Source organism: Centroberyx gerrardi, chromosome 10 (genome assembly GCF_048128805.1).
Source record: "Centroberyx gerrardi isolate f3 chromosome 10, fCenGer3.hap1.cur.20231027, whole genome shotgun sequence".
NCBI lineage: Eukaryota > Metazoa > Chordata > Actinopteri > Beryciformes > Berycidae > Centroberyx > Centroberyx gerrardi.
Genome location: NC_136006.1, coordinates 16,642,734 through 16,667,355, shown reverse-complemented (window position 1 = coordinate 16,667,355; position 24,622 = coordinate 16,642,734). Strand labels below are relative to the sequence as shown.

Genomic DNA, 24,622 nt, shown 5'->3' with positions numbered 1-24,622 from the left:
CGAGCCATGCGAGTTTTGAACATTTCTACTGAGAGAAGTATGTCACCGAAATGAACCAGACTGCGATTTAGATTGGGATCAGAACAAAAAAAAAATAAAAAATAAAATAAAAAAAAAACTCTCGACTGGCTCATTTTCAACTTGACATCCGAGCATGGGAGACGTCGGCACGGATGCAGCTCTGCAGCCGCTTTAGAAGTTGGACAGCCAAAATATTACAGTCTATGCCATGACTCTTGATTTTGGACAAGACTTCAAGCACAGTACAGACGGCGCGCAGTGTTTCAGAGACCGAAAGGTAGGCTACCCGTTTAGTCCAGATTATGTTTCTTTGGAGGGCAAAGCTGCACATTATCTTGATCAACATGTGGCACTTTGAAAATCCACCGACACCTACAGCACGCCTGTCTGAAGCATGAGGAAATGACTCCTGAAGAACCCGTGGGTCATCATTGTTATTCACAGTAATGGAATGAAGACACTATCCTGATATGATGGATGATAGATCCAGTAAGCTCATCTTGGTTCCTATTTTAGCTGTCCTTTTTGTTATGATAGGTTACCAGTACATATGTCCCGCTGGCAGCAATTCATGCCACTTTAAGACTGGGGAGAAATTAAGGGGGGTAAGTCTACTTTCCACCCCGTATCAGGACAGCGACGATTTTTACCGAGACCAGGACCTGGAGGAAGACAGCCCTCCTAAACTACCGTCCAAATTCAACTTCACCGAAAGAGACCTTGAGAGACACGTGGAGTTCAACATCAAGGGAGACGACGTGATCGTGTTTTTGCACATCCAGAAGACCGGAGGAACCACTTTCGGGAGGCACTTGGTGAGGAATATTCGCTTGGAGCAACCGTGCGACTGCAAGCCAGGACAGAAGAAATGCACATGTCACCGGCCGGGGAAAGAGGAGTCCTGGCTCTTCTCCCGGTTCTCTACCGGCTGGAGCTGCGGGCTGCACGCGGACTGGACCGAGCTAACGAACTGTGTACCTGTCATTATGGACAAGAAGGAGGCTCAGAAGAACAGAAGGTACACGCCTGGGTCCCTCTCTCGCTCTCTCTCTCTCTCTCTGTGTGTGTGTGTGTGTGTGTGTGTGTGTGTGTGTGTGTGTGTGTGTGTGTGTGTCCTGTGTACAAGTATGGATTACCAACAGTGCATGCAGGACACATGCCCTCTGGCCCCTGACCATGAAAGGCCCCAGTAGATATATTTATAATTTAATTGTAAAATTTGCATACTGGTAGTAGTAGGCTACAATGAGCAGTGTGGTTTGCCTAAACTCTATGATGGGTTGGGCACTTGCCTTGAGGGCAGACGCATAATACAGGGCCAAATAGCGACACTGGCATGTCACTACTACACTAGGTGTGTGTGTGTGTGTGTGTATCCCGGTACTGTAGAGTCCTCTAGAGCCAGAGTTTCACTCATCAATATGACTGACTGTGTAGTCACAGATTAGACCATTAGAGCAGGTGTCCAAGATGTAAAACCGAACTACAGACATGCTGATTGTAAAAAGGCAACTGCCTGCAATCAATCACCTAGCAATCAGTCACCTAGAAATCGGTAGGATGTGTGTGTGTGTGTGTGTGTGTGTGTGTGTGTGTGTGTGTATGTGTGTGGGATTGTGAGGGGTATTATATGAGCTGCTCACTAGACTGCTGTAGCTTACTATGACATGGTATGGGAAAAAAACATTATGACCAATTATAACTAAAACAAATGTATCTAGTGAATTGTAAATTGCAAATTCACTTGGTTCAGCCCCAATTTCACATACTGTTCATCTACAGCACCTGTCATTCGCATTATATATATGTATTTCAACAGTATCTTTAACTTTGCTGAACATTCAGACCTATAAATTGTCTGTTCTTGTCTTTTTGTCCTCACATCAACCCTCCAAAACGAACCTGCAGCTGCCCAGCTGTGCTGGTGCTGCTATTCCCCCTATCTGTGCCATTTAACCAATTGTACTGAACCCATTTACAGCACTCCCTTTTCACAGCACAAATAATGTTGTTTGTGACCAACCGTCCAAATGTTGTGGTGCCCTGTGGTAATTTCATTGTTGCTGGACAAAAGCTCCAAATGCTCTTATTCAAAATTGGAAGAGAATTTAATCAAAGCGCAAGCCAAATGCCTTCCAAATCCATAAGGATAGGGTAAAGGGCTAGCAGTACTGATTGATTTTCCTCAGTGGCTTTTCATCCCTATGGATGAGGGCATCCATCTCTGTCCACTAAGATGTTCAAAGTTGGGCTGTATCCTGCTCGACCCCCCTCCTACACACACACACACACACACGCACACACACACACTAATACACACATACATCTCCCTGTATCCTTTGTGTTGTGGTGCTGATTCCTGGTGTGATGTGGCTTTGTCCCTATGAGGCGGCTCCCTGTGTTCATTTGTGTTATACAGTAGGTTCAAATGCTTTATTATCATTGGCAATATATTATTGGCAATATGGTTTTCATGGTCATAGTGGCATGTACAGTTCAAACAACTCAGTCTTCACTTTACACTATTATGATGATGATATTATTATTATTATAACTAAATCCTCACATTTCAAGTCATCTTATCCCAGGACATTTCATATTCCTTTGGTTAAAATTATTCCCAAGATGTTTGGTAGATACACAAAAGTTATCTGAGGTAAAAATGTAAAGCACTATAAATTAATTTAAAATGCATTAGCTCTCTCATTTTTTCTGTCATACTTGATGCAGGAGAAAAGGCAAGTGCTCTTAACAATATACTAGGGATACAGTGCAACTGCTAAAGGTGGCCATTGTAATGAGCTAATAACTGCATGAGCATTAGTGTGTGCTTTCACTCAGCAGAATGGATGTGTGTTTTATTCAGTGCAGTCGGAGTTGCTGGAGTAATTTGCTCTTTAGAATTCACGACAATTTAGGTTGTTGATTAAAATGACACATTAAAAACACTATACACATTTGTCTGTCAGACTGACGTATACTGCCAATTAAATATGCACATGTACACATCTTATGGGTGAGACAGTTAAGCAAAGGCACTAAATGAGGTCTTCACAGCACACGGTGGATTTTTGAATTGCAGTGTTTTTTGCAGCGAATTTCCTTCTCTGCTCTGAGAAATACAATTGTACACTAAACTACAAGGACATGAGCACATGATTTATTTCTGCAGTGCCAAGTGTTTCCTTTACTCAGGAAAGTGCTCACTGGATGCGACAGCTCTTCATTTCACAGCTGCAGCATCTATTCTGCACTTACAGTCCTCTCGTCACTTGTTCTTAAGTGGGCCCCGGCATCTATTCTGAGATTATTCTGCCGCTTCCTCTACCAAGACTGTTAGGCAAACACGTCATGTTAGACCCCTCACTAGCCAGCCACCACTGCACACTGCACATTTACTAAATGGGATGACTGATAGTATTATGCAAATTACATCTTGAGAATCATTTTGTCTGTGAGCTGTGCCTTAATTAAAATCGCCTTAATGGTAAGAATGACATGCACCTTTTAAAAGTTAAAAAAAAAGGTAATAAAAGAATGAATTCACAGTAATGCGTGTAATATGCGATATCGCAATGCAATAACTCACTTGTTTAAAAAGTTAGAGATAGATATCCTGCCGGTGTATCAACTGGTGAATCTTTGCCTCACTAAAGGGTGCAATGGATAGTATATCACTGCCAAATTCAGATGGCATGGCCTTGTTTTGCGGTTGAGAGCCCCTCAGACTGAGCGGCTGTCTGTCCACCGTCCCGGGGCGTTCACCCTGCCAGTTCTTGAGATGGCAGCAGGGGGGCTGAGGTGGGGCGGCGGAGCCACTGCCTGCATGGCATCGCATGGCCTTTTCAGCCGGGCAGGGCACGGCACACGTTGAGCCAGCCGTGCGGCCCGGGAAAGGTCAGGCGTGTCAGACTGGATCAGTGTGTGTGTCCTGCGGCGCGGCTCCTCTGGAGTGTGCTGCCAGTCAGGGGAGAAGTGGAGCAGGCAGACCTGCTGTCTTCAGGGGCTTTTGGGAGAAACATGCCTCTCAGCGCTGTCCTCTTAAGTTGCTGTGTGGAGAGCAGCATGTTAATATGAGAGTGGTTAGAGGATGGATGATTTACCAGTGCTGAGGCGCAATTTTCAGAGCAACATACCAGCTCCAGTCACGCAAGGAGATAATGGGCCTTGATTTATGTCTGTAGTCATCTCTCTATTTCTATATGGTATTGTTATGTTTCTATTGAATGAATGTGGTTTCTTGAGAGAAGTGTTTTCCTTTGAGGTGCTTTCAGAGGCGTATACTGCAGAGAGCTGCTAGAAATATTGCTGATTGTTACATGTATATTAGCCATGTGTTTGCTGTCTAGAAGCTGTTTACGTGTCTCTTGTAGGTATATTCTGTGACATAGGGTCACAGAATAAAGAGGTGAATCTTAAAACGTGTTGTTTTTTTTTAACACTGCACAAGGTAATGGCTGACCAAGTCATATCTTTAGAAGTGTTGTAAAAGGTTTCAAATCATTATCGTAGAAATCTTTTACCTTCCACAGAAATCAGTGTGGGCTTTTTCAGTTTTTCCACTGCTGTCTTTTATCATCTGATTCCATCTTGGTGGAGTCAGGGCTTCTGTCATTGAGAGAAAAAATGCACTTTCTGCTTCACTCTGTCATTATTGCCAAGGCTGCAGGTCTGAGGTGAGGAGATTTAACTATCAAACATACAGCCTGAAGTCCTTATAGTGAAACATATAGTATGCTGCTTGAATGAGACAGTGGTGCCAACAAATCATGTATGTATAATTGTATATCATGATTTTAGTTTGCACAATTAATAATCATAGAATATTGCTGCAACTGTCTGCTGCAGTTGAAAATAGTGAAGATGTTGATACAAGATATCAAAAGTACACTAAAACAATTTTGTTCCTTAGATCATCACGTCTAATAATTAGGATTAATGTGTATGTATTTGTATGTAGCAAAACAATCAGAATTGCCATTTTAGCCATAATCCTACACTTTTCAGGAATAGAGGGAGACCCAATTGAAGCCTTTGTCGCACCCCAGGGAAACTGAGAAGCAGCAGCCTCCATGTAAGCACACGGTCACTCAACCCCGAGATGATAACATCCTTACATGCACATTATGAATGATAGAGCAGAGTGAGAAACTGTTTCTTCAGCTGGGGTGAGGATTCTTCACACACCATCCCGGAGAAGCCAGAGTGTTTGAGCGCGGTGTGTTTTAAAGGTAATAGCTGGAGGGGAAGAGAGAGACAAGTAACCGCTGATTCTACCTGAGCTTCTGATTTATTCCAACTTGTCCTGGCATGGCTTTAATTATTCACGGTTCTTCTGCAAACTTAGTGAAACAACAAATCAAAGCCCTAGCTTTCACAGATGATTCTGTCATGCAGCGGAACACCGAGGTGAATTGGATGTGTCGTTGATACACAAATGAGAGTGTTAATCATGGTCATCCTTCTTGTTGGATAATGTGATTCGGTTATTGACACTGTCAGCATCTCTGTGTCCATAGAGGCTTGACAAGGCAAGATTTGTCAGCCTGAACCAATTATTTGTCTTGCCTATAAAAACCTCTACATGTGGTATTTTTGGTGACATTTAACGGCCAGCCATGGAATTAGGAGTGAATTGACTTGGCCTTTGTCCATATCTCTCTTTGTCCTCACACTAATCTGTACTTAGAGCAGTATATCATTTTGGTAGAACATTTAGTATGCATATCTTTGATGAGTTCATGAACAGTCCACAGTCAGCCTTAGCTACCATTCCTCAAGAATTTGTATTCATTATGGGTATTCAGACTTTTTTTTCCTTCTTCTTCAAAGTCTTATTAATAATTGCAAAAAAGGCTAAACTTTTTTCTTTCTGTGCCTATGGCCCTATTCAAAAACACACCTTGCCAGAACTCATACATGTTGTTAGAAATATAAATAGGTTTTCAAAATGAAAAACAAGAGTGACATCAATACAAATACTTAAGGCAGGCAATATTGGGGAGTTACCTCAGTGTGCTCATATGCTTATATGTGTGCTTAGAAAGCCCAATCTTTTTTCTCTCCACATCCCTTTGCTATGAATGGTTTACAGCTTCAAAGCACATTTAAGAATCATATTTAGCCGTCACATGAAGTCGTTCCTTGTATCAAGACCTCAGTCATCCAAACTGAGATGTGAGCAATATCTTCAGTCCAATGAAAACAACAAAAAGCTGGACTCTGATTTTTAGGTAACAATCAGTTCTTAAAAGTATTAGCACTTTTTGGATAGTCTCTGCAGTTTTTTTCATTTCATTTTTTATTAGTTAGAAAACTGTTCTTCCCCCTTTTTTAATTGTGGCCTGATGGTAATATTTTGCATATGCTGATGTCGCAATTTTGATCAATTATAAAATCTTCATTAGCAGCTTTCTTGTTGCCTATGCATAATGAATGCTTCGTTCAGAAGTACAAAGAGACCAGCCACAACATGAGTACAGTATGGTCGCTCTCCTATGCTCTTCTTTGATGAAACAGAGAGAGACGGAGAGAGAGATGGCGCTCATTTAGCAATAACACTTGAGAGTGTGTTGTCTGCTGTGATTATGGATACAAGGTGATACGACTAGGTACGAGGCTTAGCTGACAACGTCCCTCGAGGGTATTATGGCTTTTATACAACGGTTACCATGGCATGTGGACTGTCTGAAAAGTTTCCTTCAAAGTAGTGTACATGCATTAGAACAAAAGATGGAAGAGAACAAGAAAGATGACTAACTAGCTCAGAGTTGGAATAGCAACCTATAAAGGATGGCTAGCAATGCTTTATGGGAATTGTCTTCACGGTTGAGATACATCTTTGACCAATCAGATTGCTTGGCTGAAGCTACCCAACTGTATAAACGGGTTAAGCTGTGTGTGTGTCTCTCTCTAGTGATTCTGTGGCACTGCAACACTGTTGCAGTTTTTTTTCCGGCATTACTGAAACGAATAGATTCACATCCCCCTTCGTTTCTAGAACAATCAGAGTAATGAGCAACCTGCAACAGCAGTAATAGCCCATTATTACTTACATGGCACGCAGATGACATGCCCTACTCCTGGCTGAATAATACCCCACATCATATTTTATTCATTATAACTGATGCAGAGAGGGCTGCAATTACTGTGTGGCCGTTACCACTTACAGCTGTGATCACTGAGCCATGCATGTCTCACTGTATCCACTACCTGTGCCTGACATCTATATGCCATTGTTAGGTGTCTGCCGGGATGGGCATGTGGGAGGTAGGCATTACCAACCTGACCCAAATGAACTTGAATGCAGATAGTGTTTGTGTTTTACATTTTGCCAAGACTGTTCTAGAGTTTTCCTTTCATAACAGTACATTAGCAGGGCACTTTGTCAATTTAATATTGCTTTTTTAAACCCCGAACTATTGTTGTTTCCAATCTATTGATACATAGGTTTTCGATTAATATTCTGGGAAATACGGCTAGAGAGAATGCACACATTGGAAACCTTATTTAAATACACTACCAGTAAATGGATGAATTCTTTTGTTGCACTTTATGGACTAAAACTTTTCACAGCGAGACGGCAGGCGCACCACAGTGAGTGTAATCCAGTGCAGGGAAGCAGCAGGGTAATGGGCGCCCTACGGACACAGATGAACCTGGAGGAGGAAAGTTGTACAGATTTACAGTTCTGGTCGCATCAGCAGGCGTGGGAGGCAAGTGCTCATCATGATTATGGGATGTTTATTATGTGTGGAGCTGAGTGTGCCCTTGCAGCCCTTGGACTTTCAGGGCGTGGAGATTGCTTTTCATGTGTCATTAATCCAAGTTGTCATTGCTGGCAGGCCTGAGCAGTAATCCAGTTGGGTTGATAATTAAGTGTTACCTAGAGAGAGGGTGCAACAGCATAAGTCAAGCGCTCGTTCACTGTCTTGACAAAGAAAATAAAGCGAGTCGAGGAGGTGATTAAATGTGATTCAAGTGAGACTAAGCAGCAAAATAAGTACTTTCAGAACAGCTTAAAAAAAAAAGATGGCAGGCGTTATATTCTGATTATACCATATGATATAATTTCAACTTTTTTCCAACAGTATGTGGTGCTGATAACAAAGTCTAAGACAATTTTTGCTATTGACTAGAATCTCTGGGGTCTTTTCTATAATGCTTATTTTATCATGCAATGCTTATCTTAGTAAAGATGTGTAGTAGTTCATGTGAGTGTGTACCCGGTTTTCAGAAGTTTTTTAATCTAATCACTTTGAGGAAGATTATTATTTTTTTGCCACGTGATGTCTTTTCTATTGGAAAGGGGATTAGTGTCCCAGTTCTGTGTGGAAATCTGCTGCTTGATACATGATGCACCAAACAGGGCGGCCTGAGTTGCCTCCATGCGTTACTGTTCAGTGGACATTGATTGAATAGCTGAGCACTGATAGGAGGATACAATATCAGCATTTGGGGAAAATGAAAAGGTGTGCATGTGTGTGGCTTGTTATATCTATTTGGCGTTGTTCTATTTGCTTGGGAACTTTTAAGATACAATATGGCGCTCATAGTCTTTGTCTAAAAGCCACTCTAGGTAATGAAAGCCGCACAGCTTGCCAGAACAGGCAAGCGGCTGACACTGCTGTCAAATACTTGCTGGTCCGGCAAATATGAATCTCCAATCGTCTGATTCAGCTCTCATAGCGAGATTAAAGGGTGGCATTTGGTCAAGCGGCTGGCCAGGACAGTCCTCATGCTCCACTAACAGTTGACTGGAACTCATTTTGTAAGACTTGGATAGATGCTCCCATGGTCAGACAGGCTTTATTGTATTAGGTACTGTAATTATTGTTTTATTTTCATGTCATCTCTTGTGTGCAATAATCAAACAAGAGGCAATTCATTTCCTCACTGAAAGCAGCGACATTAGATTTTGCTTCTAAAAACCATTCGGCTAGAGGCAGAGGATGTTTTTTTGTGCTTAATTTGATCCATGTCATCACATATGATGTTCCCCTTAGTTATAATTTTGAATTGCATGTCATCATGAACTCTTAGATCCCAGACATGCTGTCATGAAGCTGAACTCCTACATCCCAGTCAGCTTTTGATCAGAGTGAGATCACTCCCTAGACTCAAGTAAGAGAAGGGGAACAAAGCAGCTCATACTGATCTAGTTAAATGTAGTCATCAGTGTGATGGGAATGAGTCAGCTAGTGCAGTGAGTCAGAGATTCTGTGTTGAACGTCCCCAAGAGGCCTGCTTGGTGGCTGAGCTGTTCAAATACTCCTATTATCAGAGGGGCAATTAACTTTGGCACTGTTTTCCCTCTAATTGAGAAAAGAACATTATACTTTCGTGCTATAAACGGTCCATAAAAAAAGTGATTGTGTAAAACTAGAAGATTTTTACCATAAATTCTTTAGTGTGTGCTAATGAGGAGTTGCCTGATCAGCAAGTTCACAAATATTGCTTTGAAGATACTGGCTTGTCGGCTTTACACAGCTGGTATGCTGCAGCCCAGCTTTTTGTGCTGCCTTGCAAAACTAACTATTTGGCTTTAGATAGGCTTTTTTTTACCCAGTTTAACTTAAAGTGTCACCAATTTATAAATGCAGCACTCAATATAACCCAATAACATTTGTTCCTTACACTTTCATTAGAGCTCACTCTATGCTTTCTTGTAGTAAATGGTGCACAAAAGCAGAATGTAATAGTAAAAACTAAGGCTCGTTATAAAGATTCCTTTTCGCATGTATTGCAAATATGAATCTTGTTAAAGTGTTCAAAATAGAGACTACAAGAATAACATTATATAATGTGACAGCTCTCTGGAAATAATAATCTGTCGTTGCCACTGCTCATAATTTTGATGGAGACCAGATACTGTTGATATTGATATGACCATCAATTCAAGGAATCATTGCAAGGAAAGATAGATGGGAGAGAAAAGGAAAAAAATATTTAATGCTTGTAAAGACAAGGCAGACGTGGCCGGCCTCCCCGTTGCTGCATGGGAGAATTACCTTGCCTGGGTGTGTGTGTGTGTGTGTTTGTGTGTGTGTGTGTGCTTGTGTGTATGCGCGTGTGCATATGTGTGTTGCTCCTGCTTGCCTACTTACTTGACAGATTGACATATCAAACAGTGACAGGGAAAATGCCAGCGCAGATGCTTGGCTATGTTATTTCTCAATTGATACCTGTAAGGCCTGACGAAAGGTCTGTGCCAGGAATAACCGCCGCTGGAGTTGATTTATTATAACAACCCGGAGAAAGGTCATCTGTCCTTATCTGGGGCGAGCCGGTGACAGGTAAGTTATGCTATGGGGAGGCCGGCCGGGGCTGCCTGCCTCACACCGCTCTCCAATTTGGATTCAGGGGTTGACTGAGCACCTGGCACACTTTAAATGTAAGCACAGGTAGAGTCACCTTCACACAGCCTAATCTTCCCCTGCAAGACGGTGCCACCCCAGCTCCCTCTGCCAGGAGAGGGCTCTCAACCTTTTGATGTGGCTGTGGGTCATGCCGGCCTGTGCCGCGCTGAAATGAGGAAAGATTGAGCGCCGCACTTGATATTGGCCCACTACAGGGAGAAGGAGCGTCTGAGATCAGCTTGCCCATATCAATCCCTGCATACACCCCTGCAATGAAATCGTAATCAATAAGTTACGATCAATCAATGCAATCGTTATTGCGGGTGTCTCCAGCATATTCCCCATGCTGCAACATCAACAGGACTTGCTGTGCGAGAGGTTTGAATGATCTCACTGAACAGATTGCAGCCCAGATTGCTTCTTAAACTCCTGCATTTATAAATAGGTGCTTGTTCCTGGTTTCATTTGCAAGATCTTTTCAGATATTTGATAAGCAGTGCCCAGAATCGAAGGATAGGCACATGTTTGTATTAATATATAACATAGAAAATATAACATTTAACATAACACAACAGTACAGCACAACATATATGCAATACATAACAAAACATAACCATTCAGAATTCAAGAATCCTCATCTCTAGCAGACTATTCCTCTCTTGAAACTACTGCTATACATCTCTTTATCTTCCAGCATATTGTTGATGAGGGAAAGCAGAGAATATTTGATATGATGTGGCGTGTCCCACGTTATGCTGACTAAACACTGTTTTATTTCCCATTGGGAAAGGATGCTCCCCTGTAGATCAATTTCTGTGCACACCCACCTATATTGCACTATAAATTGGGTCCCAGTTCACAGTATAATAAGTATGGATTGAAAATCTGTCCTAACAACAGTATGGCACTGGAGAGTAGAGTAACATCTTGCGGCATCACAGAGTGCTGGTGTGGAACAAATAGCATTATGTCCCAGCACGTGTTGTGATACAGCACATCAACCTCATCATAGGAATCCAATGTCCCTCAATGTAAGCCGGTCGTCCCGAGGCACCAGGCGAGGGGCTGCGAAATAGAGCTTCAAATCCCACTCACAAATCCAGGGATCAGTTAGTTCTCATCAGTCCACGTTCCGCAACGGATCGCGGACTTCGCTTCATTCATCATTCCACGCAGGTTCCCCCTCTCATGTTTGGGATTTCAGGCGTGATTTGTTTACTTTCTCTTTGAGGGTGGTGGAAGGAAATTGTCCTAACACTGGCTGCATTTGCTTTTCTTGTAATGCCAGGCACACCTCTGAGCCATAATAAGTAACAAAGGAGTGTTATTAAGTATCTTAGAGTGCTTCTTTTTAACAATACATATGAATTATCACCAATAGGTTTTTTTCCTCTCAATGCCAACAGGGAGAAGATTGTGCCTTTGTTAAACATTTCAGGATATAAACACAGACATATTAATGCAATATGAAATAAATAAGCATTGATTGCGGTTTCAGCAAGCAGCAGGACAGCATCAGTGTACAGTCACATACCGATGGAAGCCAGTATACTGGGCTCTATGAGGCCAAATTGGGTTGAGAGCTTTGAGCGCCGGTGTGCGGGGAAGTTGGTAGGGTTGTTTCAGGCCCCGGAGCGCAATGTAGGGTGCCAACATGACTAATGGGCCTCACCTGGGTCCACTATCGACTTGCACAGAAATACTCAGGGATTGATTTGACTGCTTATGCCACCGCCATAATCTCCCCTCCAATGATATGGTTTCATGGCTATTTGTAAAACTGCTGCTGCAGCCTTTTATTGATGTCGGCCCTAATATCAAATCTGATCATGTAAGCTGCTCAATGAGGAGCAACGCTGCAACTTAACTCTTTTGAATTTGACCTTACTTTGACACCTCTGCGTTACGAGAATGGATGTGCTGTTTTAGTGTGATGTTTTTTTGGTTTCTTTCTTTTTCTCTCTTTTTTTTTGGGGGGGGGGGGGGGGGGGGGGTGGATTTGAGGATGCAATTGTCCCAATATATGTGGTGCATCAGTAATGAAGAAGTTTTTCGTGTTTGTTTATTTTTCATTTTTTACTCAAATAACAAGTCTCAAAATATGCATGGAAAATATTACTGAGAATAAAACATTATTTGTTTTTTAAGGTCTTAGCTCTTTGTGATTAACATTCTTAATGAGAAAAACCTTGCATTCCAAAATACTGCATATGAAGACAGAGGGAAACAGTAAAACGAAAGAAAAGATATGCATGCAGTTTTCCAAGTGGTCAAATCTCCGCTGGGATGTCTTGTAGGAATGTGTGATAATGTTTTGTTCTTTTCTCTTGAGGATCACTAGTCTAATTTCTTCAGTTTTTCATGTGACTTCCTCAGCACTCACAGCCTGGAGTGAAATTAACAAGTGTTATCCAGTTAAATTATATTAGATCTAAATTTAATTTGGCTGTGCCAGGCAGGCTCTGTTACTTAATACACTAGACACTACTTTACCTCAGCACAGTAGATCTAACATCCAGTTTATTAACCTATGTGTTTTGTATTTGTGATTGTGTGGGCTACATATATTATCTTTTAACATGTGTTTGTGCATGTGGGCCTATTGCACAATGTAGGAGTGAGTGACAATGCACCAACTACAGCAAACGCTTATGTACGTTTGATCTACTTGTACTGTATTTACTGTGTTTCAAAGTCAGTCCTATAGCCAGCTCTGCTCTCCTAAACTGAGAGAGGAGAGCTGAGCTCTAAGCGGCTGTTCCAGCGCTAGACTGTGGCCTTTCCATGTAGATGATTGATTCAGGTGCAGTGAGGAGGGAAAGGAGGGATCAGGCTTTGGGCTGTGTCCGTTAATCACGCTGTATTACCACACAGGAGGCATTTATCACCGAACACCAAAGGCCTCAGTCCACAGGGAACGCTGAACCCAATCTCCCAGCTTACATACAATCCATCCAGGTCCACAAAAAGCAGCATTGTTGAGTCTTACCACATCCATTTATTCTGTAAGAAGGGAATGCTCCAAAGAAAAACTATGAGGAGAAGCAGAGAACGGACTGGAGACGAGGGGGTTTGGAGAGACTTTGGGACAAGTCCTAGAAAAATCTTAGTGATATTTATGCCTCTTTATTCTTATCACTTTTTTTTTTTTTTTAACTTTTTTATTATCTTCAAATGTCTCAAACTAGTCCTTACATATGCCACAGGAAATTGTACTGGACTGTAATTTATTCACATCCATAACAGGGCCAGATTCATGACAAGGTTTTGATCACATCTCACAGACACGCTGATGTATTGCATTTGTCGTCTCGGTGTGTGTGTGTGTGTGTGTGTGTGTGTGTGTGTGTGTGTGTGTGTGTGTGTGTGCGCGCACGAGTGTGTGTGTATGTTTTGAAGCCATGAAACCATGAAACAAAAATCAGAAGGCTTAGTGAGGCTGTGGGACAAAAATGAATCCATGACAGTGACCTGGAAGGGCTTATACTTTCGCAGGCATGTGGGATGTTACACTTCTCTGGCTGTCTCATTGATTTCTCCCTCCTATATTCCTTCTTACTCATGTTCATGGCTCTCTAACAGGTACGAATTAATTAACCAAAGGGCCGGATGTCTACCAGGATGTAGACATTTTCCTACCCAGGGTTTTCAAATGGTCCCCGTCGTTCCACATCACATGCTTCTTCAGCATTGGCCCCCAGGAGCCTCATGTACAGGCTGTACTCCACACCCCCTTACATCAGACATGAACCATGGTAATGGTTTTCCCAGCGGGGGGTGGTGTTTTGAGGCTGTGAAATAATGTGCCTCCACACAGTAGGGCTCTTCCTTTGTCCTGTAGTGAAAGCTGAGCTAAAAGCTACTTAATGCTGTTCAGCCAGTTATTGGAGAGATGCTAAGCTTTTAATTGGGCAGCATGTTCATACTCAACCCAATTTCTCCACGGGGATCATTTTAGTTTAATTTCATCTTATGTTAGGTGCTTGTTTACTTACTTACTCTCGAAAAAGGTATAACACTTTATGGTATCTTTTGCAGTTTGACCATTTTGACAAAAAGATACAGCCGCAGAAACATGCAGCACAATGTTGTATTTGTTCTGAAGAGTGAAGAGTTTGATGTCGGTGCGGAGCTTCATCCCTGACCAGATGGTTGTGCAGAGTGGTGATAGTATCAGTGCTGGGGCTGTTGGTTCCTCTTGAATGGACCCATAAAAAGGCGTTTTCTCTGTTGTTCTTAATTCATGGTGCCAGCTATTTGCTAAATTGCTCTTTAGTTTCCCCAAACAGCAGGCTTCTCAAAGAGGGTTTTGCTGTATTTACTGCATAACCTGTTGCTTGCCATCTCTCCATGTCTATTTGTAGACAGTACGACTGTCATCTATTGCCATAGTTACACGTGCTATAGATGGGACGTATAATGCTGCTCTACAGAATATTTCAGTCTGTCTCAGTCGAAGATGCCTGCTGTATGGTCATGTGTGGGGGTCCTGTGTATAATCCAGCTGCCTCTGCTGTCTCTTAATGCAAAACACGTTTTGTCCATAGGGAGTTGTAGCCCAGGATAAATCAGTCTGACATTTACATTGAAATGCACAGTGTGACAAAGTAAGGTGATGTGCCTGATTCCCTTCCCCTCTCCACATACCTCAACATATCTGGTCTAATTGTTTAAAAGCATAGGCACAGAAACAGGCTCCCCCCGGACCTTTTGCACTGGTGCTTGATAAGCTAACGCAAACAGACGCCTGTTTGATGAATGGCTGTGCTTTTTCATGTTAAGAAGACAAACAACGTCTAAGGGAGGGTAACCATTGCTGTTTTTAATTAACGCACCGCACTCACAATCACAGCAATAAACCTGTCTGCCACTGTTGTCTAATGAAAGTAGATCAAAGTCAAAGCTGTCCCAGCAGTCTGCATTGAGGTGAGGCTTTTTTGTTTCTCCGCAGCCTTTCAGTGGATGCCTGTGAGCTGCAGGGAAATATACATTGCAGCTTTTTAATGTCACCCCACATTTGGAGGCTTCAGTTCAGTGGGACAGCGGCAGGATGAAATTCCCCTCATCTTGACAGAGTGGCAGGTCATCCAGAAATTTGTATTCATGGGTGCAAATGGAAATGGAATGACTGAGAGAGGTGTCCTGCAGCGCCAGCTCCAGTTATTGATGTGCAGCGGAGGGAAGAGAGTGACATTTAACTGTGTGAGGATGAGCGGCCTCTGCCCAGCTTGAGTGCTCCGCAGCTGTGCCGAGCGGCATAGGGCCCCGGCACATATAGGAGCAGGCTATAGCTGGTCATTATAGGAGCAAGGGAGGACGGAGGGGAGCGGAGAGGGTCGGGCCGCGGAGCCGAGGGAGCCGTCTCTGCTGGCCTCCGCCTTGCCGCAGTCAGAGGAGACAAACAGGAAAATCAATACTCCCACTCAGGACAGTTCACTACAAGGGCCTCCCTCAGCACCACTGTCTGTCAGAGTCAGTCCCTCAAGCAGGATGAGACGGGAACTGCTGACAAGGTAGGTGTCAGAGCGCACTGAGCACACTGTTAGAGGGAGACCGGAGCCGTGTTCAGCACCATGGACAGCTCCGAAGAGAGAGAGAGAGAGAGAGAGAGAGAGAGAGAGAGAGTGGACCAAGCAGGCAAAATGCCGCTCCCAAGCTTGTCCGCCCTTTCTCTTCACAGTGTTAACACACGGTCACATTTAATGCATGGGAGTGTGAAACTAGTGTCGATGTATAGCTTTTCCTTTTTTTTTCTTTTTTTTCAGATTGGCAAGGGCATCCTTTCTGTATGCTTTCCATTAGCGGTAAATTTAAAAGAGTCATCTGTTCTGCGAGGGCACACGCCAAAGTAGATTACTTCCAGCATGCTTCTTACAATTAGCATTACCGCACGCTCGCTGTGTGCACTTTTCTTTGTTACCTGCATTCACTCAAATGATAGCCTTGTAAATAGGGAGAGCATGGGAGGCAGAGCAACAGTCAAGTTTACCCTTAGTATTTGCTGTGTGTGTGTGTGCATGCGTGTGTGTGTGTGTGTGGAGAATGGGGGGGGGGGCATCAGTGAGGGCTGCCAATGGTAATGAAGCCACCACTATAAATGGGCCAGTCATTCATGATTAACTGGCGTGTCATGCCTGAAGTAATTGCCTTAATTAGCTATAGAACAGGTTTCAGGGTTAATGGGACAACAGGTTGGCAGTGAACGTGATTTACCGTTGGAAGTTAATGATTTTACTCTCATCTTCCCCTCATTCCTCGAAATGATTTGATTAACAGTATGGGAGAAACAGATCCCCTTGTTTGTTAATACAAAATCAATTTCATGCCTGGCTGAGCTATCTCTGACAGTGTTTTTGTTGGGCGAGCAAGGTCTTCAGTCAGCCACTGGAGACAAGACAAACAGAGAGAGGCCTGCAGAAGGGAGCAGCCGGTAAATCTGCCTCTCTCAGTGCAGTGCAGCTATGCTGGCTGGGAGCTGGCAGCCCTCCCGTCCTGCCCGCAAATTTACCTCCACTAAGCTTTTCTGTCATGACTAGCGGCCAATCCGGTGTGTTTTCCGCGAGACTGTGTCAGAGGAATAAGCCTATGCGAGTAATTGGGAAGCAGGTACTGTAAAGCTTCCCCTGTGAGGCAAGATCAATGTGTTTTGGAACATTAGTTTAGTGTGAAATGCCAAAGGGGAGAAAGTGTGAGGATATTGTCTTCAAATCCTCATATGCCAAGGCCACTTAATTGGCAAAACCATGGTCCTCTATTGAATGGGGGTCAAAATATAACAGCCTTTTTACTGTTAACCTCAATTTTTCTCACTGAAAACACTTTAGACAAACAATTTGGCTCTGCTTCGTCGTGGCATATTGCGCCTGCAGCATGGCTGGGGTATTTTGGCAGAGGTTTGCAAGCTGGTTTCAGAGCCGTTGCAGAATCACTATAGAGATATCACAGCCTTTCATTTTCTTTTCATTCTCTGTCACAGATTGGTTTAGCATATAAATACCCGTGATTAGAATAGGTTGATAGCCGCAGTATGCGTCCAAGCCAGCTGTGTTTCAACAGTGATGTAGGACATTGACGACATTAGTTCATTTTGTCTCACTATTATACAGTTCACAATGAGAACATACAGTACATGGAAGCACAGCTGTTTGTATCAGCTGCATGGGGCTGTGTAAACCTCTTTTGTTTTTTTTATATTGTGAGTTGTGAAATTATAATGGAGGAGGGGGCTGTGTGCAAAACATTTGAAGTTTCAGTGTAGCTTTCAACCCATGTATTGGTTCTGTAATGCTAAGGACCAGACTATTTGACTACCTCCGTTTTTCTTTATAATCACTTACTGGTCACCTTAACATATTCTAGACCTGAGGTTGCCTTTGCATTTTCGAGTATTCTTAAGAGGATTTGATGAATAAAAAAAAAAAAAGACTTTGGTGGTGACAGATCTGTGGTGAATAAAGTACTGTGACAATTGCTGATATAGCCCTGGTACCTATAGATTAAAGGCATATGGAGTAGTAAAAAGGGGGGGAAGTTTCTGCTGAACTGCAAAAAACAACTTTTCACTATCCCTTGGGAACCGTAAAAGCGCAGCCACAGTAGAGTAAATGAAGTGTGAGTGTATTTCATAGCTTCACTTGGGCTGGAGGCTGAGGTTAAGGCGACCTCAGAAAAAAAAAAAAAAGCCCTGTCTCCATCAGTCATAGGAGAGATGAACAAGGGAGGAATATGGAGGAGGAAGATGATTAGAGCGGTAGGCCCTCAATCTTGGCTTATGGTGTCTGAGAGCGAGTCGACCACAAAGCCGGCTCCGACTTGTATTTTCTCCTGCGCGGTGTCACGAGACCAGCAACAAAGATTATTATGTGCTCCTTCCTCCGTATTATATCAGTCTGTTTATTCAGCAGTCTTGGATTGTTGTGACTCCCCGCACTTCAGACTCGAGTAGTTTGTGCTTCTCATGAACAACGGGAGGCTTCTGAAGCGGTGACATGTGCGATGTCATCGAGACAGCAGTGTGACAGAGAGGAGGGCTTTCCTCAGGGGAGACGGATGAAACCGAGAGCGTCAGCGTCTCCCCTGTCGCTCCGAAGATGGCAAGTCCCGCATTAGCTCTGATGAGGACACTGATGAAGTTTCATCATCTGCAGAGCAACAGAAACAAGTGAGCGCCACAGACATTACACAGACATGTCATTCTCTCTCTCTCTCTCTCCCCCTCTCTTTCTCAGTCTCTCGCTCTCTTTTTCTTCTCCCTGCGGCCCCGTGATCAGCTTGTCAGCACTGCCGATCGCTTTGTTCATTGAGCAAGTCGTTCTACTCAGATTGTCAATGAAACTTTGTGTCTGCGCGCCAGCTAAAGCAGTCAAAGCTCCACTCATCTGTCAGACAGAGCTGTTACTCTCTGGCCTCTGATAATAGCAAGGCTGTGGGGGATTTTCGGCAGCAGTTGTCTTTTCAACTATGCAGGAGAAATTCATTCTGAAATATTTGATGTCTGACTTTGACTTGCTAACACCTCATATAGGCAGTGAAGAATTATTGCAATTTTTTTGTTCTTACACAGACTGAGGGCTCAAATGGAAAACAACTAAGATTTACTTACAGTCTCTTTTCCTTACACAAACTACACATGAATAGCACCAGCACCATGCATGAGTGCTAGAATGGCAACTGCACCAACTGATGGCGATCCAAGTTATCCCCTGTTTGCCAGTGGAGTAGTTTATGTTACATGTCTGAGATGCTCTGTGAAGCTCATCCTGTAATGTGAGCTGATCCGGCTGCAACTAAAGCCGAAGGAGCTGTGGGGCTGTCAGCGCCGGGCCTGGCTGCTGTCTAGGCCGCTACAGGAGATGGGCTTTATTACAGCGGGATAACACGGAGTAGATGAATCACGGATGTTATCGGGTGAAGATCTGGGGCCACACTCGTGCTCCTTCACTCAAACTCCTTAGCGGATCAGGGAAGCTGCCCGGCCCTGCTCCTCGGAGATGCCCCGGGCCGATAGCTAAACGCCCAAGAGCGGCAACGCAAGACTGCGCCGTGGCTACGTTTGTCTGATAATGACGGTCAGAGAACCTGACTCCTATCTCTCCAGCCAGCTATTCTCGGTGGACAAACACTGTCCAGAGCAGAGCGGGAGGCGGCGGGATGATCTGACACGGGCATCACGCAAAACACTTGAGAACTGTGAGGGAGATTCGCCTGACACTGTCAGAGCTGCCGACATCCTCCACAGCTCCACTACACTAACAAGCATCTGAAGCATAGCCCTCAAAACAACACAGGATCCATTTGCCGCCGCTGTGCGCTGTGCTGGAGGTATCAGACGTCTGCTGAGCGCCTCTTCCACTTTTTATTGTTTGTCATATGTGAGATGACGATGAATCTGTGAGTTACAGGCAAATAAAAAGTCTAATTCGGGGATTTGGACCGGGAGATATGATAGACTGCAGCATGACGCGCTGGCTGCCGACTGAGCCGATGGACTAATAGAATGTCGCTGTGTCCATCTGTGGGTCCATCTGGTGCGATGGGCGGGAAAAAGAGAGCTAACAGCAGCTGTCTAGTGGAGGACGCACCACCCATGATCAAGATTATGCACACAACATGACCTGACATGAGATGATGCAGCAAAGCATACAATAGAACAGCTCACCAGGGTGTATTAGGTTGGAACAGAAATAGTTTCAGGTATTCGTTGAGAGGAAAACACTCCCTGGCATGGAGTTGGTTTCTCAGTCTCTCTTTGAAGTAAACTGAGTGTGCAGCTCGGAAAAACAGAAGGGGAGTCTAAGTCTGTGTTTGTGATTATGCGTGCTTTGAATTTGTGTGTGGGTGGGAGGGTGTGTGTATGTGTGTGTATGTCTGTCTGTGTGTGTGTTTATGTGCGTGGGCAGGTGCTTTGCATTGGGTGTTTTGTTGTGGTGTCCAGCCAAAGGCTAAATACTTGGCTAATTAGCTACAGCACAGAAGCCCGACATCTCCCGACTCTATTTCTTTGGGTGAAATGTCACTATTGATTGAACGGTTGAGGAGAAGCCCAGCAGTTTGTGAGGTATGACCTTTCTTATAGTGTTGCATGATGAGATCGATTATAGCCATACACATTATGTCCATGAAGCACAGGGTTTATTTTCCCCCCTTTGGTATTGATCTCGTATCGTTTTGAGGCAAAGTAGTGAAATAAAGCAGCATGAGGATTTTTATCTGTGAGACGTTACCTGGATCAATAAAGAAGCAACATGCAGTATTACATTTCATCTTTAACCAGGATGTTTTCAGAATACCTTTTCCTTGTGAAATGGGGAGCACAGTGTAGCGCACAGGAGAACATTTTTGTTTGCCACAGTCGATAACAATAAAAGCTGCCAATTAGAGCCATTCCTGTGAGGCCTGGAGAAAGGTCATTTCGACAGTCTCATATTTTCACTGAATGTCCCTCACGCAGTCTGGGGCACGAGCCGGAGACCAAATTTTGTCACAGCAAGGGTGAAGGATAATGAAATTTGAGCTCAGTCCGATGGCAGGATCCGATGACGTCGCGGTTGTCAGTGTCAACCAGCGTGGGCTGTTAATCAGCAGGTTATATTTGCGCGATGAGGTGACAAAGAGCATGAGCAAAATGAACAGTGTAACAGCGAGTTCCTCTACCTCTCACATGCACAGCCACTAGTCTTACTTACCTTCAGCTGCAGAACTGTGCAGATGGAGATGGAGCGAAACACGACAGCAGATGCCCAAGAAGCAGTTGTGTGACGAATCACACTTTTTTTGTACAGGGAAATGAACACCCTCGGCTCTATGTCATGTTGGTTCTATATGAGCTTGTGTGTGTGTGTAGGTGCCTGTGCATGTCGTTCCCTATAGGTTATGTATGTGTGTGTGTGTGTGTGTGGGGGTGGGGGGGGGGGGGGGGGGGGGGGGGGGGGGTCAGTATCTATGACCGGGATGTGGAGAGGAGAGGAGAGGAGGAAGCAGGCAGGAATCAGAACTCTTCAATGCCCTGCAGCTGCCAGTTCCACAGCCACACTCCATTTAGCGACACCGTGCAGACTATATTGGTTCATATGCATGCTTGCATTTCATAAGGTTCATATTTCACTATTTCACCTGTCCTGTCCTATAACTTGTTTTGTGATAGATCTAGATACAAAGGTGACAAAGACAGACAACATTTGAGACATGTATATATACCTATATACCTGTATGTTGCTGCAAATTATAGTATGTAAGCTGTATTATATAGCTTTCCAGCAAAACAGACAGCGAACAACATAGCATGGTAGCTTTTCTATTGTACATTACTCTTGGTTAGCAAGCAATTATGGTTGCATTTCAATTAGTTTCTAGTACAAGAGGACTGCACAAGAGGAGAATGAGACAGGAAACATTTTATCCTCCTCTGAATCTTTGCTGTCACCTCAACAACTCTCCATTTGTATGAAAGGTTTTTACTCTGTAAACAATTCCCCCGGAATCATTACAGCCATAATTTTCCTTTTTTTTCTTTTTAAACTATAGAGTTAAATGAAATATCTAAATGGAGTTTACTTTCCTGAAATGCCTTGAAAGCAGGCTTATCACACTGGTACGTGATTGTAGACTTACTAAAGCTGTCACCTATGGCCAGTTTTCAGTTGGATTTTTAAAAAAATGAATCGCACAGTCCCAGTGTCTGCCACTTTGCTGATAATGTTAAACACATAGCCTCTGAACAGTATTTTTATAGGTGATGGCAGGAACTCTATCCACTTGTTTAAAATTAACTAACCACTGGCCCCAAGGAAATTATTTTTCTATTCATCAACGTTTTTCAATTGCCTTATTCTATTACATTTCTTCTTGCTCCTATTTTTATTCCTTATTAAGCTTTTATTCATTCAGGTCACGGTGAAATAGATTTTATTTGCATAGATATGAATACAGAAAAACAGAGGATCCACAAAAGCACCAGTTCAAAGTGGGATTTCAACCCAATGCCGCTTGTTTAGAAGACCTGCATACTAACAACAACTCCAGGAGGTTCCAGCTCCTAGTAGGCACTCGCAGCATTTTCACACATTGCTGAGCACCAAAACACTAACACCCTTTAAACACTGTTCCTTCCATACATTCTCCATTTAAATGAAAGTGTCTTCAGCCTCAAAGGTTTTAATTGGAAACACCAGAGCCCATAAAGAAACCTGGAAGCACCTGGTGAATGCTGGCGAAATGAATTTGAAAATCAATTATTTAGCAGTTGCCAATAAAAACATTATCCTATATTATCAAAATTATCAAATACAAGTAACACGATTTGCCTTCTTTGACATGATTGCCTCTTACACATGAAATCTGTTCTGCCATAAAATAATCCAACAATTTTCTATAGACGGTGGTTGATATTTAATCTTATTTTTCCAGCTCAGAGGAGTTTTAATGTCAAGGTGAATTGCAGCTCCTACATCAGATAAGGCCAGGGATGAATAGCTGAGGCCCAGATGCTGCTCGCAGCCCTGGCTGAGGTTTGGAGGAGAGTTCAAAGCATGCAGCTCTTCCAGATTCTGATCTGCTCAGGTTCAAAGTTGGGTAGAAATTGTCGAGTTAGAAAACACTTTTGCTGTCCAAAATAATACCATGTACGCGATAGATCCAATGGCGAAAAAATCTCCAGTTTGTGATTATCTTGGTCATTAATCTGCTTTTTGTTTGTATTGTATTTTTGTGCATTGCACTATGGCTTGCTGTGTTCCCCAGCAGAGTGTATTGAGCTCTGCAGCGGAGGGACCAGTGGACTGTAGCCAGGTCTGTTGAGCACAGGCGAGGGTCATTTTCCTGGTGGAGTTGAGCTGCCTCCTAGCTAGCTGTAATAGGGTCCCTGCGGGTCAACAGAAACTAAAACACATTTTTTCCACTATAATAAACAGAGAGGCAAAAACAACAGGACGTTTGGGTTACCTCGGACAATAAGAAGAATAGTCATACCGGAGCTCGGAGACATCGAACCCACACAGCAGCAGAATCGGCATCAGTGAATATTCCACAGTTATTTGGGCAAAACGCACTCGCTAAAGCTATAATACATAATGATCTCTTTGTATTACATTTGGTGATTTTGTTTTATTTTGCCCAGATCCCTGGCTCTAAGGCCCGGTCTTTAGTGTGCTGTGCTGCAGAGCTTGCAGGCCAAGCCGGTGAAATCCTCTACACAGAGCTCTCCCCAGACCCAATCAGCACGGGTCTCCTCAGCGGTGGAGGGGGTTCATGGCCGTAATAGCATATCAGCGATGGGTATTTGATATCCGCGCTGTAGAACAGAGACACATAATCCAGTTTGTGGCCAAAAAAGGAATAAAAATGATAATTCAACTGCGGCCGAATAATCCCCTGAAATAACAAGCTTATAAGCTAAAACCCTCTATAATTTTATCTGGAATCTTCCATACAGTGACACCACAATGACATCAAAGCAGGACGGGAAATTCATGGCTAACAAATCAATAGACACAAGAGTCGCATTAAAGCTTAATACGTGGCAAAGTGGAGCTTTGGGAGAGCAGTGGGGTTCAACTTGGCCAGACTGGGGACAGATACAGGAAGAGACTGGATCAGAGATATCCAGCCTACTATGCCACTCATCCCATTGTAGTCTGTGGCTTAAATCTGCTGGCCGCACATCAGACCAGAGTACATTCTGACATACTATTCTTCTAGTAGGACAAACTTGCCTGTGCTTTCTTACCTCATTATGGAGCAATGGGCCAGGAGTTGGCCATTGGAAACAGTGCACATTACAGTTGAATTGAAATTAGTTTAGTTACATAGAAGACCCTGCAAAAGGAAGTAGGCCTACTGCAAAAATGTAATTAACATATAGTGCATTTGGAATGTATAAGCGAACGATATATACTGTCGGGATTTGCTTCCCAGACTGTTTGTTTCCCAGTTTATTCTGATAATAGTGTTATTTTTTGCCTTGCGAATGTGTCACTGTCTGTGTTGAGATCTCAGCATTTTCCAGAGAGAAGTGCCAAAGTGAGCAGCATGGCCTCACTGTGGTAATTAGGGATGGAGGGCTGTGACCCTGCCTCACTCAAGGACACAGCTCTCACAGAGCAACTGGCTCTCTTCTCTGCCATTGCGAAAGCCTCCATTGCTCTCCCTGAATATTGCCTGGGGAACATCATTGTGAAATGGGGCTGTTCATTCTTTGACTTTTTATCTGAACGCTACATCATTCCATATTGGATCTGTCTCCATGC

The 24,622-nt window shown here is 43.4% G+C and overlaps 1 protein-coding gene across 1 annotated transcript in view; it reads left to right on the top strand.

Annotated features, from left to right (window-relative positions):
* Positions 1-491: 491 nt before the first annotated feature.
* hs6st3b (heparan sulfate 6-O-sulfotransferase 3b) overlaps positions 492-24,622 on the top strand; it is a 50,715-nt gene continuing 26,584 nt past the window's right edge. Inside the window, exon 1 of the mRNA XM_071927071.2 lies at positions 492-1,039. Within this exon, the coding sequence (XP_071783172.1) occupies positions 492-1,039 (548 nt within the window). The remainder of the gene's footprint in view (positions 1,040-24,622) is intronic.